The following is a 14,827-nucleotide window of genomic DNA, read 5'->3' as shown; positions in this document are numbered from 1 at the left end:
CATCTGGAAAATGGTATATTCTCTTGCTCAGCTGGTCTTAGAAAGTTCTGTGGTTAGGGTAAGGCCAGTGTCTTGCCTAGGGTGTGAAATGTAAGCAGGCAGTCACTCTTCATCAAGTCAATCACCAACGTCAGTCAAACCACTTTCTGTATTACCTCTAAGTTGCACCCCTACACCCTGGGTGATCGACATGGTAGTTAGTTAGGAGATAGGAACGCTGAGCCCCTCCTTTCCTTTGTGACCGTGGCTCCATTGGTACCTGTGTGTGTTAGAACTGGGTAACAGCGATCTCCTATATTCTTCTAATCTCCATTGTCTGGTGTCACCATTGTGTTCGCCTGACTCAGACTTTAAAGCCTAAAGTCCCAAATCCTTCATTACTTTGGCATCGGCATTCCCACAAGCACCTCCCACCCAGACTGGCTTTACTGCGCACTGTTTTCTGCACAGGCCATGCTCGGTCTCATCTCGATTCCTTTTGGATGTCCTTCCTTCATTCTGGTGACGCTCGAAACGCAGCCATGCAGTTCTGCTTCCCTGAGCATCGCTCTCTGGGCTGGAGCTTGCATGCGTGGCAGCTCTCGCTTCACACCATCCTTGGTCTAGTTACACATAGGCACTGTCCTTTTGTCCCCAACACCGAGATGCCAGCTTCATGACATCAAGCAGCTTGTGTGGGTTTTATGCCACTTTGGTAACTAAATACTTCTTAGCCCCACTGTGATGCTTTAAGGGCAGCTTTTCACACACCGTATGGCCTTGCTTCCTCCCGTTGGTACTCCCTTCAATCGCTGCTGTTGCATCTCTTCCTCTTTGACTTCTGATTCCAACTAGGAAGGGGGACTGACAAGCGTCTAGGACTAGGAGCACACTTGCCTAGCAGTAACTCTGGGTTCCACCTCAGTACCCCATAAGCCAGACACGGTGCCACTCACCTGCCATCTGAGCACTTGGTAGATAGGGGCCAGAGGATCAGGAGGTCTTCTTATAATAAATTGAGATCAGCCTGGGCTACGTGAAACCCTGTCCCCTCCTCCGCAAAAGTGCCAATGAATCTCTACAAGATGCCGAGTTTGGAAAACTTAGCACAATGGGAGGGTGACTGCGGCCTTTGACGTCGCACTGTGTACACAGCAGGGTCTCATGGTGATTGCTATAACTAGCACAACCAAGCTGTAGCCCCAGCTGGGGCTTGAACCCTGTAGTTCTGGAGATGGGAGCGAGTGGAACACTTGACCTCAGCCCTCCTGGCTCATCGTCAAGTAACGTCCTCTTTATGTCTTTTCCGGCGTTTGCGTTTTCCAGCAAGATCACCACAAGACAGGGAGAAGTGTCTACATTTAGTCACATTTATTGATGCATTCAGTATCAAGTACATAAGTGCAAATATCCAGAGTCCATGACGAAGTCCACTAGGAACTACAGAGAAAGTAATACAAATCGTAATAAAGTCGTCATGCTGGTACCTTTCAGTTACCATACATGTAAATCAGCACAGCACAGCCATCCCATACAAGAAAAGTACTGTGTGTTCATGTTGGATTTATTCTTAATTTAATCATTTTACGTGATACAAAACTGATTACCATATGTACGGTCAACTGCTTTATATTATTTTTTTTATGTTGTGTGTGTTGGAAAAATGCTAAAACATTGGCCTACGGTTCTATATAGTGTTATTAAAGATGAATCCAACCAGCAACCCAAGGACATGATAAGCGATTGCCACTATCTTCAGCGCACTTGGCAAGAAAGGCCTAGCCACGGGGACGGTAGAAGCTACGGAAGCATTGCAGAGAGAACATCAAGGAAGGAAGGAAGGACGTGGGCTCGCAGCATCATGCACTTTTTCTTTTTTTAGCAACACAAAATTAAAAACCACATCTAACACACTTTTCTCTATACTTCAGTGCTCAACACAAGGGATTCAAATCTCCTAAGAGTACAGGAAGAGCCTGAAAACGCCTGTCGGAAAGGTTGCCGCTAAGATTATGATACTGGGAAAGGGGAAACAATCAATCTGCAGTCACGAGTAAGAAGAGAGCTGTTACCACTTCAGACACCCCCTTTTGCGTCCAGCTTCTCCTGGGGTAGCCGTCTACTCGGTGTGCCTCTTGGCGCCAGGGATTTTAGCCTGGATCCTAAAAAGGCAAAAACCAAAGGGTTACACTGCAAACGGTATACACAACATCATTTTATGTATTTATTATTGTGGCTTTACTAGCTGAGTCACCAAATAGTAAGGTTATTCTAGAAAAACATAGTGTTATATGCGGGTTTCTAGAAACACTTATGAAATAGTAAAAAGGAAGTGAAAATTGGATGGTGCCCAGACAAGGGAGCTGCATTCTTAAGCACAACGTTTTAGTAGATGGGACGGCCAGGGTGACTCCGTTCATGAGAAGATGTGAGTCTCGTGTAGAGACAGAAGACTTCCTTAGGGGACTGGTGGTCACTCTATCATACCATCTCTACAGAGGGAAGTTGTGATAGAGTGACGAGAAGCTGTGATAGAGTCACCATGGGTCACTCAATCGTGGGCACTTCTGGAAGAGGAGGATGTAAAGACTATACCAGGAAGATGAGAGTGAACTGAGGTGGTTTCTGGCAATGGAGTCTCTTCACCTACATGTGACAAAATTCTCAGAAGTGGAGTCCAGCCTGGGTCTTCATCCTAACTATGGCTGCTCATTCATCGAATGAACCTTCTTCACAGTTCCGAGAGCCATCTTTGTGTGTGTGTGTGTGTGTGTGTGTGTGTGTGTGTGTGTGTGTCTGTCTGCCTGCCTGCCTGCCTGTAGTGCATACATATGTATGTGGAGACAAGGGCCCAATTTCTGGTGACATTCTCCAGTTGAGTTCCACTTTGCCTTTGAGACAGGACTGTCACTGGCCCAAGGCCTGCAGATTAAGCTGAACTGGGTGGTGAATCCCAGGGCTCTGCCTGGCTTCTGCATCTCTAGCACTGGCTTAGAAATGCTCACTACCCTGCCTGATTTCTTAAATGCAGGTTTTTACTCTTGAGTACTAAATAATTAACTGACTGAGCTATTTCCTCTGAAAATTATCTTTAACATGCTCATCACGAGATATTGCAAGGCAATAAAACTCTGTAAGGCAGCCATGGTATCTGTTAGCATTTTAGGATGGCATCGCTCTGGAAGGTTTTTGTTTATTAATCTTATGAGTTTGTTTATTAGTCTTATGAGGTCAGCTTGCAGACTAGAACTGCCATCTTCTCTGCACTAGGCAACCTTCAACGTTCTTGTTCTACAGAGGAACAAGGTAATTTTGGGGGCGTTTTCCTTCTCATCAGTGTGGAAGAGGGTGAAACAGGCAAGGAGACAAGAAGTTCAGATGGTGATAAATGTTATAAAACAATGCAAGACAATGTGGTAGGAAATGAAGGGGGAGCTGTGGGGAAGCGGGTGGAGCCCACGTTAGAAGTACTGAGCTGAGAAACAGATGCCCAAAACCCAGGCAGGAGCCAACAGGCCGAGAGCTGGAGGTTTCAGGCAGAAAATACAGCAAGTACAGAGACCCAGAAGGAGCTTAGATGTGGAGGTGGCAGGTCCAAAAAGCAAGCAGTAATGGTGCTAGAATTTAGGGGCTAGGACGCTATATAGTTTCTGTTCTAGATAATGGGAAGTCATGAATGGCAGGGGGAGGATGCCACCTGATTCATATTTTTAAAAGAATCCCGATGGTCACCGTGTGGGAAATAAAAGGGCAGACGAGGATGGAAGCAATAATGGAGACGGGGAAAGCTGCAGAGGTACAGGTGCCGGGGGGGTAACAGCCAGGATCAAGCGGTAGACATGAAACAGGAGGGTCGACAGTCTGAGGTTTAGTTTGGAGATGGCACTGGAAGGATCTGTGGATAGACTGAACGCTGTGTGGGCAGAGCACAAAGGGAGAATAAGGTAGACTGCTTGGCTTATGGTATGAGCAATGATGACCATGATAATGGCAATTATCAAGATGGCGAGGACAGAAGCCAACCAGGCTCTGAGGTCCAGCTCAAAACATTTGGCCATGTGAATCTTAAATGTCTATGGGACGTATAAGAGGAAAACATCTAGTAAGCAGACAGACAGAAGTGAGTCTCAGCACAGGAGGTGTGGGATGAAGACACCGTACAGAGCCTGTACTGGTTGGTTTTGTGTCAACCTGATACAAGCTAGAATCCTCAGGGAAGAAGGAGCCTCAGCTGAGAAAACGCCTCCATGAGATTCAGCTATAAGGTATTTTTTCAATTAGTGATCAACGAGGGAAGGCTCAGCCTGCTGTGGGTGGTGCCATCTCTGGGCTGATGGTCCTGGGTTCTCTAAGAAAGCAGACTCACCAAGCCAGTAAGCAGCAGCCCTCCATGGCCTCAGCATCAGTTCCTGCCCCTGGGTCCTGCCCGGTTTGAATTCCTACCCTGACTTCCTTCCATGATGAACAGCAATGCTGAAGTGTAAGCTGAATAAACCTTTCCTCCCCAACTTGCTTTTTGGTCATGGTGTTTTGCTACAGCAAGAGAAACCCTAACTAAGACAGAGCCCCAGATCTGGAGATAGCTTTTGAAGCTAAAGGACCAGATGAGCGGTGGGTGGGAAGAGGAGGAGCTGAGGAAAACTTAAGCAACAGTGGTCAACTGATTTCTGCTTGGAGATGTAAATGACTCTCAGAGAAATCAGTGCTCCATAAGGCACTGATGTCCTTGCTAAACAGCTTTAGTTATTGCTACTCTCTCTCCTCCTGTTTCACAGGAATCCAAAGAGCTGGAATTTCCACTCATTTTTAGGAAAGAAGGAAGGAAGGGAGGGAGGGAGAGAAGGAGGAAGGGAGGGAAGGAGGGAGGGAGGGAGAAACCCAACCATTCCTTCACAGAGCCAGACCTCCAAATTCTTGAAGATGGCTACCGTATCCTTTCAAGGGTAATCACATGAGTGATGTTGGTCTCCACTGGTCATCATCGCCAGATTGCCAATACCTTGGTACCCGGCACATCGTTGTGGCATTACTCCAGTGTGTCAGTGCATCTTTTAACAATGGCCAATTCACCACATATGTTGTGGTGTGGCTACTCAAGAGGCTGAGGCAGAGGGTTGTACGTTCAAGTCCAGCCTTTGCAATTTAGACAGAGTCTGTCTCAAAATCAAAAACAGAAAGAGGAGTGGGGTGGGAGCTCAGAGATAGAGCTGACATGAATGAGGCCTGGGGTCTAAACTTGCACCCATTTTTTAAAAGAGATGCCTCAGCACAGCACTGACCCATGCTTGACTAGGATTGATGAATCAATCCCCACACCCCATTTCTGTACCGGCAACCACCCTGTTCTCTATTTGTAAAGGAGGCTTTGGGGAAATCCAAACATGGGACTTTACTTCTCTTGTTTGTTTATTTTTCTGACTTAGTTTAGCATTGAAACTTAGTCAAGATCTCCGGGTTTATTTTGAATCTTGAGCTAGCCCTCTTCCGAATTTGCTTTTATTCCAAGCTTCATGCCACCTAGAGTGTTGGCATACACCTTTGATTTCTCTCTCCACAGTCATGAGAAGGAATAAGACTGAAGGTAATAGAATCTCGTATCACATTACTTTATCCCAGGCAGATATGTGATAGTTAGTGAACATCCTTTGCACTACGATTTACAGCCCCCTATAGGTCAGGTGGGTTACAGCCCTAATAGGATCAGGAGGTTTACAGCACCTATGGAGTAAGGTGGATTACAGCCTCTATAGGGCCAGGTAGGTTACAGGTCCTATAGGTCAGGCGGGTTACAGCCCCTATAGAGTCAGGTGGGTTGCAGTCTAGGCAGCTATAAATGCCTGCAGGTTTGTGTCCAAGATCTCTGGGTGTTATCTAATAAACCCATGACTGGAACGCCCTGCGTACTGAAACTGAGTATGAGGTGTCCTAGTTTTCGACTGAGAACAAATGTCCATTTTCAAGGAAAATGTGGGCTCTCAGAATGTTGCCGCTAAATGGAGAAAGGCTATGGATTCCTCTAACCATGGTTGTTCTGATTTCGTGAAGTCAATTTTCTTGTGTCCTGATGTAAAAGAAAATGGAGATATATAGTAAAGATGACAACACCGTATCCACTATCTTGGGAGTGTTGTTTTCATAGCTTTGATTTCAACTATAATTTAACAATTATACTTTATATATTTGTATATACATTATATTTAATTTCTGTCATTTTACTTTCCCTTATTTTAGCTCTCCAGTGTCCAGTCAATCAGTGTGAACTGTGATAGCCTCTGGGTTGACAGCCACGTTTCTGGTCTCCCCACTCCAATTCTCTTACTAGATTGTGATTTCCACACATTGCAATTCCGAGACATCAGCCCGCTACTTAGAGGCACCGAGGGCTGTTTTGTGTCGGGTTGAGATCAGAGAGCAGGGTCTTTCTCCCTATCACCCTCTGGATGAACGCTTATCCACACTCCACGGTCCAGGCCGAATGGCATCCCTTACCCACTCTCAGGAAGAACTACTCTTTCCTTACTGTTCTGACATTAGAATTTCACACAGTTCTCTTAGTGCTTATTTATCCCATAATTATTTCTTTATAATTTCATTTGTACCAAGAGCCTGAGAGCTTCTGTCCAGTTGGAATCAGTCATCTTCTTGCTTTCTATGTCGCCTCAGCAAAACAAGTAACATTCTCTTTAGAACTAAGTATCCAACCCCCACCCACAAAAGAAACAGATGTGATTTCCTCAAAACTTCTAGTTCCAGTTTCCAAATTCCCACGCTGGCTTTCCGGCGCTAGATGTTCTAGCATAGCTCTAGCTTCCCAAGCGTTGCCAGGGAACTTCACTAAAATGTAAATTACAGTTCATCAAGTCCAGAAATTTTAATGCTATAGGCTTCGGAGTCTCCACCTCTGAACCGATTCAAGGCTAAGAGCCGTCACTTTCCGTCACTTCTTCACATAAAGCACCGGGGGCTTCCTTCTTTATCTGTTGATTTTCACTGAGCTGGCTATGCAGCTTCTGTGGGTTCCAGGCGATGTTTTCAGGCATCATGCATGGTGCTGAGAATTGCTATGCCTACAAACTGAGCATGGAACCCGGCAGAGATCTGCATGGCTTTAAGGGGAAGAGTAGAAACAGGGCACAGTGAAAGTCAAACTATCCTATGCATCAAGAGAAAAATGGCAGCTGCTGGCCTGAGATACAGGGCAGGAAGACGTAGAAGGAAATTACAAATAGCCTAAGTCTAGCCATTGCCTAAGACCAGACACATGATTATTTGATTACTAAATGGAGTTGATACTGACAAACTCCAGTCCTTTATGACACAAATCTGTAGCTGAAGGAGAGTTCAAATTTTACTTAATTTTTTTTTTGACTAACAATGAAACACAATTATCATTCTAGGAGACAATAAACCTAAAAACACAAAGGTTTTTAGGGAAATCACTAAGCCAACTGACCATGTTAGCTGTGGACGCTTAAGCCTGGTACCTTTATCTCTAAAATGTCTTATAGGCGGCTCCATAAAGCAGGGTCTGCTAGAGGCAGAAGACTAAAAAGCAGTGGTGTGACCCAAATACAAACCTGTGGTGTTCAACAAGTGTAACGAAAATATTTAGGAAACAAACAATTCATGCATCCTAAAGTTTTAAAAGTAATTTACTTGTTTAAAATTAGTAGTGTGCACTGTTCAGGAGACTGAAGTGTTCATTAAGTGTGTTCAGTGTGACCGTTCATTTAACCTTCTCTGAATCAGACTTCCCTCCTTCTCCCCACTGTCTTGTTCTTGAACATGGGCCAGCCCTTGGGGAGAAGCTTAGTTTTACTAACTTGTTAAAATATTCTCATTATGTATGGTACCTGAAACAAACCATTGACAGTTTTATTTAATTGAGGGTCTGAAAATTATACTCATTTCTGAAATAATATAATTGAGATGAGAATGAATGAACGACTCAAAGGAATAGAATATAACAACCTATTATTTTGCTTTCTCTAAATTACATCTAACGAATCTACTTCCGTGCCTGCTTCAGACCGTGATTCCTTTTTGGCAAACTCCACCATGGAACTTACTTTGCCACGACGGTGTTTATGTGAGTCCTCACAAGTCCCAGATATTGGTCAATCTGTGCCTATAGAGAGAAGAAAATCATGAGCGCACCCGAAGACTGTGAGGTCAAAATGTCACACGAATGTCTGACTCCACGTACAACTCACCTGGTGCTTAACATACACCACGGGTAGAGTAAACATCGAAACCACAGCTGGGTAAAAACACAACAAAACAAATACACCATTAGAACTCTGAAACTAGTAACAGGAACAAGCTTATAGACACATTTTTTATACTCATGAAACTGTAGCATTCTTGGAAAACAAAAAAGAGCACCATAGATAAAAGATGGCAGAGCAATGAGTAAGAAAAATAAATGGCAGAGCCCTCTGTAGATATATCATTATTCCTAGAACAAGGGTGCAATGTGCCCTTTCAAGATGACAATTGATTCACGCATAGTTGCCACTATAGATGTATGTATATATACTAGAAGGCTATTTAGTGATATGGCTGGGGGTGGGGGGAAGCACAATTAAAAATCCATTATTAGCCTGATGATGGTGGCATACGCCTTTAATCCCAGCACTCGGGAGGCAGAGGCAGGAGAATCAGAGTTCAAGGCCAGTCTGGTCTATATAGTGAATTTCAGGACAGCTGGGGGGCTACTCAGGGAAACCCTGTCTGGAAAAACAAAACAACAAAATTTCATTGTTGACTGAATTACAGTTCAAAGGGAGATGCTCTCCATTTGGGGAGGGGTGGTGTCTGATGGGATTCCTAGCAATCTACCAAGAAGCTGAGAGCTGACAGCCACGGGAGCAGCGTGTCTGCAGGGTGGAGGGCTCAGGAAGCACTTACCCATAAGCAGCAGGGTCAGGCCATTGAAGAGCGCGCCAACGTAGGTCAGGAGCCACATGAGGACTGCAAACTTAAGCGCAAAGGCTTGTCAGAGCCCACCACCATCCCTCCCAGGCGGAATCCACAGCTTTGCTGAGTTGGGATCTTAACTGTTAGTTAAACTTAAGCACAAAGGCTTGTCAGAGCCCACCACCATCCCTCCCAGGCGGAATCCACAGCTTTCCTGAGTTGGGATCTTAACTGTTAGTTAGCACTTCGCGTTTTCTCCCTAACGACTAGAATGAGAGGGTAAGAGGAAATGGATTTCTGGGACACGATTTTGACAGGAACTGAAAGCATAGCGAGGTGTTCATCCTGGTCTCTTGGAGACCTTGGACCATGCTGCTGTCAGATTCCAGGCACCCAATGAAATCATAGGCTAAGCTATGGCACACTGTAGCTCTTGGCCTGTATTTATAAGGCCCCAGGAGTTAAGAAGGGTTTTTTTTTTTACATTTTTTAATAGTCAGTTTAAATAGTAAAAGTATTCAATGATCTGTGAATTTATATGAAATTTAATTTGTCAGTGTCTATCAATAAAGTTTTAATGGTGCACCGTCACAGCCCTTCATTGCTGGATTATCTTTTGCAGCTTTTGTGCTGCGATGCTAAAGTTGGGTAGGGATAATAGGACCTGAAGCACAGGATACTTTTTGACCTTTACAGAGGAGGTTTGCTGACCTCTGCTCTGGCCCACTACTGTTACATTAGCCAGCAACCGTCATCGCCTGACATGTCTCTGAGTATTTGCAGTCAGGTCCTACTCTGGGGATGCACCTGGAAGGTCAAGCCCTCATCTCCCACTGCTCCCTCTGACTCATTGAACAATCACTGGGCAAGCCCTGGCACGTGACCCCAACGACAGTGTGTAAAAGCACTCTTTACAGGCAGAACACTCACGACCACCTCCCCTTCTGCCCTCTACTCTGCTCATGGGTTTGCTGAGTCTTGTTTCAATGATTTGGGTTTTATCAGGAAGTCACGGGGAGATCCAAGCAGCCTGTCCAAAGAAACCCAGTAGATTAGTTGTTCTCAACCTATGGGTTGCACCCCCAAAGACCATGGGTAAACGCAGATATTTATAACCCATAACAGTAGGGAAATTACAGTTATCAAGTAGAAAGGGAAATAAATATATGGTTGGGGTCACCACAACATGAGGAACTGTATTAAAGGGTCACATCACAGTCTTAGGGAGATTGAGAACCACTGGACTAGACAAGAGTGAAGCCACTTAAATAAAGCCCCCCCCCATGTGTGCGATGTTCCAGATCCTCCCGATGCTCCGTGCTGGGCATGGGTCTTCCCTGCAGATGCTCAACCTGAGGGGTTGCCGAGGACTTACTATAAGCATCCTCCAGAGCACACATGTCCTCCACACACCTAAAAGTGGCTAATTAGGAGATGGGCTGAGATCTTGGCTTAAGAATCTACATCCTCCCTCGTAAAATGTCTAGAACTGTGTGACCTGGGTTGATCCTAGTTCTTCTGAATACTACTGGGTAACCCCGGTAAATATCAAAATGTCTCCGAGCCACAGTTTTGTCATCTGTGAAATGAGGGGACCAGCTTGGATGAATTTCATGGAGCCACACAACTAGAGGCTCTCGGATTCTAGACTAATTAGCGCTTGTTTTGTGGGCTCTGAATTGTATCTGCCTATTGTATTCTTCCTTTGGGGAGACTGTAAGGCAAGGAGCAGAAGCAGTCATACTTTTAAGGAATCCACCAGGTCCTGGACGAGGAAAAGCCTCCGTAACTCCTTGAGCGTGCTGTTCACATACAGCTGCAGGCAGTCCGTGTACTTCTGGATCTGCTCCTGGGACAGGGTGATCTCCAGCTCCAGGTAGGCCCTGTCAACAAACCATGCCAGGGGAATGCCATTAGAGGGTTGAACACTGGCTGCTGCACCCCAGGGCCAAGAAAGTGCTTGTCACACTGGGAGGCTTATGGCTGGGTCACCTCCACAAGGCTGCTGCTGGCTGTGGGACACCATGCACACTGGATTCCCAAACACTGGGAGTGCAGAATATCTAACTCTCTGGGGCTTTGTGACTCTATCCACAAAGCTCAGCATTAAAGAATGAGCTCATAACTCAGAGAACCAGGAAGAACCAAGGAAGACCGAGGAGCCGTCCGCTTCTTTACTGGTTTCTTCGCACATGAGAAAAGGGATGAGCATCTTTCTTAGATTCTGGAGCTATCTGAAAACCCTAGTTCCCGAACTGTTCCTTGACAAACTTCTAAGAATTCCTCTTTTAATTCTGCAACTGACTTCCAGGTTTCTCTAGAGAGCAGTGGTAACTTCAGTAGCCTGGACCATAGTAAATGCTCATTAGTCCCAGTGAATGATGTTCTTAGTAATGAGATTATTTTTTCCCATTTGTTCAGGTGGTCAGACTTAACTCAGGGATGGTAAACAAAATAAAATATAGAACACATTCATATAGTATGCATAAGCTTCATCTGCTTGATCATAGTCCTCCACTGAGCTCTGGCTCCCCTTCTCTTCTTCCACTTCCTCTGTCTGAAGACAGCTGTGGACTGCCTGCCTAGCCTAGAGTTCTTAAAGGCGTGAGATGATCAGAGATGGAGAACTAATCAGGCTTCGTTTTGAGTTGTAGGGAGTGTTATGGACTAAGACTGTACTCCTCTGGAGCGCCACATTGAATCCCCACTCTGATGTTGGCATTATCAGCCAGGTACTTTGGAAGGTAATTATTGAAGCGGGCGGAACCCTTATAGGTAAGATTGGTGCCTTTAAGAGCCCCTAAATCCTCTTTATTGGATCCCCGAAGAACTCTTCGATCTCTTGATGCCTTGTGAGGATCCATTGAAAAGACAGCAGTCTATAATCAATCACAGAGCACTTTGGGGACAGGTTTTACACAACTGGGAGAAATGCATTTTTTATCATTTACTCCAGCAAGTTTATGGTACATGGTGATAGCAACGTTAACTGACTTTTTCAGGTTTTATTTAAATGTTATGGCTTTTCTCCCCTTGGAGAAAATACAAAAGTACTAATTTGTCCAGTGTGCTATGATTGAAATACACTGAGTCGGGCGTTCCCTTTGCTGATGGGAGTGACTAGCCTGAAGGAGTTTTAAACTTTAAATTTGCCTCCACAAGGACAGCAGAGTAGTCAGGCTATGAGGAGTTAGACTATTGCTCCTGTAACTGGGTATCAGAAGAAAGAAGGCAAATGGGACCTCAGCCTTGCGAATGAGCATGGCAGCTCTAGAAATAACCAAGTTTTAGAACAGTGGATAGGGAAGAATCCTGGATGGCTAAGGACAGAGGCTGGGACAGGAGAAGGATAAAGATGAAGACTTTAGCCACATGCCAGGGCCACTCAAATCTGGGCTGTGTGTGTCCTGCTAGAAACAAAGACAAGCCATTTCTACACTCCCGCACCTGTGGGTATGGGGGCAGAGGGAAGCAAGTCACAGTCCTGATGGCCCAGGAATTCAGTGTTAGAAAGCCATGAGGTACTATGAGTGTGCATAGTCCCACGGTGTTTGCATTGAGGTCAGGACCAAGATGCTGAGAAGGAAGCTCTGACAGGCAGCCTCTACCTTCAGACTCCCGGCCCCTAAACTGAGCATCATTTTCTTTGCTGGGGTTTTGGTCTAGTTGACAGGCGAGGCACAGTAAGGGTGTATGCAGAGGCGGCACTGGTCCAGAGCCACACTGCAGCATCCTCTTCCTCTCTCATCCAGGCCTCAGCACTGTCCCTCAATGACGTGAAATAAGGATGCATACAGTGGAGTCCAAGGCCAGCGAGAAGGGGTGTGTGACTGCCACACTGAGTTCTGTGGGCAACCAGGCTCACCATCTGAAGTTGGGATAGAGTAGTTTACTATAATGGAGTTGGCTGGATACCACTGACTGGGCTATCATTGTTCTCTGCCATTCTTTGTACATCTACACAGTTCAGAGATTGCTCTACAAAAGGTGGGGAGGGATGGCTGAAGAGACGGCTCAGCAGTTGAGAGCTCTTAACTGCTGTTCCAGAGGATCAGAGTTCAGTTCCAGCACACACAACCACCTGGAACTCCAGTTCCAGGGAATCCATGCCTCTGGTCTCTTTCGGTACCTGCAAGCATGGTGTATACACACACACACACTCACACTTAATTAAAAATAAAATATTTTAAGCTGATAAAGCTAAACATTTTTTTCAATATTCATTCTTACCCAATTTTCCCTGCATACAGATGAGACATGAGATAAAAGAGTTCATAAACCTTAAACCTCTGAGAAGGTTGGTCCTTTAAATAAAAATCCCAACACCCTGTCCTCATTCTACAGTATTAACTAGCCGCCTGACCTTGAATGTGTCACTTTATTCCTTAGAATCTCAGTATTTCCATCTGTAAACAGGGATTTCAGTGCCTGCCCTCCCTTCCTTATAGAGGCGATTGGATTAAGTAACTGTTGAAATTCTCTTTAAATGAAAAAATAAAAAAATATAAATATGGAACCAGAGAGATGGCTCGGAAGTTAAGAGCACTTGCTCTTTCAGACGACCGAAGTTCAATTCCCAGCACCCACATGGTGGCTACTATTATCTTCTAATATCTTAGATATTAGATAATATCTAATAATAACTAAGGTTATCTTACATAACCCTATTTCCAGAGGACCCAACAGGCACTCATGTGATACACACACATGCAGGCAAAACATTTCACACAAAAAAAATAAAGTAAGTAAGTCTAAAAATTAGTTTTAAAACATTACACATAGATAATGGGTTATGATTACTTATGTAACCCCGTAGTGTTATTAGAAGAATGAGTTTGTTACACCTACTAATAACCTCAGGTACCAAGGATCAGGGGTTCTGGGAAACAAAGTTTCCTGGAGTTGTGGGGAAACGTGTTCCGGTACACCTGAGAACAGCAATGAGGCAGAGGGAGAGCCCAGAGAGGCAGGGTGAGGGCCAGTCAACCGGGGGGCACTCACTTGAAAGGGTGACCCTCATCTGTTTTCTGCACAGCTTGTAGAACAGACTTGTAGATGCGGAAGCTGATGGTGGCTGAGAGGGCAGCCAGGGCCAGGTAGGCGACGACGCTCACAACGCTGAACTGGGTCAGGGAGAAGAGCAGCAGCAGGAAGCTCCCGAACACGATGCCCGTCTGCTTGATGTCCCGCCAGTACAGAAGGTCAATAGCTGCAGAAGGGAACATAGACACATAGCGCTCAACTCTGGCAGAGCCCGGGTGAGCTGAGGGCTAGGCTGCTGCTGCTGCTGCTGCTTCTGCTGGGGCTACAGGCTCCCACCTGGCATCTAGACATCTAGAAGGCAGTGGGTAGAGATGGCAGCATCAGCGACACTGACTGATATTCCATTTTGATTTGGAAAAGTCCCCAAATGCTAAGGATAGTTCACAGATTTAGAGCTGTGGCTTTAGTAAGCAAGCATATCATGATGAGTGTGTCCTGTGGGCTATGCTACCCACACAGTGGCTGGGATTACGTGACCTTGAAACAGATTTGAAGGCACAGAGGACCCTCTGGAGGGCCTGCTCTCCCCTTTGATCACACTGATTATGTGGGTAACTGGATGCCCTGCTGTCAACATTTGGTCTCAACAGTGGCCTACAATGCACAGGCTAGTATACAGTCAGTCTGTGTAAGCTGTATGCGTGCCCTGGTCATGAGAACAGGCTGCAAAGAAATGGGAATTTGGGAGGAAAGGTCCCTCAGCCAGCACCACATGCACCTGGACAAAAGCAGTTTTCTTCCAAACTCCAGGAGAAGGTGAAGAATGTGGCTGTGTAACAAACCCAGAAGTTTGACATCCGTGGTGCTGGGGGATTGCACCCAGGGCCTCTTGCACGTGAGTGAGGCATTTAACCCAACCCCTGAGCTATCTCTTAAACCTCTTTAT

General features: G+C 45.5%; 1 protein-coding gene across 2 annotated transcripts in view; it reads right to left on the bottom strand.

The window, feature by feature from the left end:
- Positions 1 to 1,335: 1,335 nt before the first annotated feature.
- The window catches only part of Rtn1 (reticulon 1), a 203,262-nt gene continuing 189,770 nt past the window's right edge, over positions 1,336 to 14,827 (bottom strand). For both annotated transcript variants that reach the window (XM_075948794.1, XM_075948795.1), the window contains 6 exons: positions 13,900 to 14,107; positions 10,643 to 10,781; positions 8,890 to 8,959; positions 8,193 to 8,239; positions 8,049 to 8,107; positions 1,336 to 2,141 (listed from right to left, as the gene is read on the bottom strand). In XM_075948794.1, the coding sequence (XP_075804909.1) occupies positions 2,099 to 2,141; positions 8,049 to 8,107; positions 8,193 to 8,239; positions 8,890 to 8,959; positions 10,643 to 10,781; positions 13,900 to 14,107 (566 nt within the window). In that variant the 3' untranslated portion in view covers positions 1,336 to 2,098. The remainder of the gene's footprint in view (positions 2,142 to 8,048; positions 8,108 to 8,192; positions 8,240 to 8,889; positions 8,960 to 10,642; positions 10,782 to 13,899; positions 14,108 to 14,827) is intronic.

The sequence above is a fragment of the Microtus pennsylvanicus genome, chromosome 14 (genome assembly GCF_037038515.1).
Source record: "Microtus pennsylvanicus isolate mMicPen1 chromosome 14, mMicPen1.hap1, whole genome shotgun sequence".
Classification (NCBI taxonomy): Eukaryota; Metazoa; Chordata; class Mammalia; order Rodentia; family Cricetidae; genus Microtus; species Microtus pennsylvanicus.
This window is presented reverse-complemented; position numbering and strand designations above follow the sequence as displayed.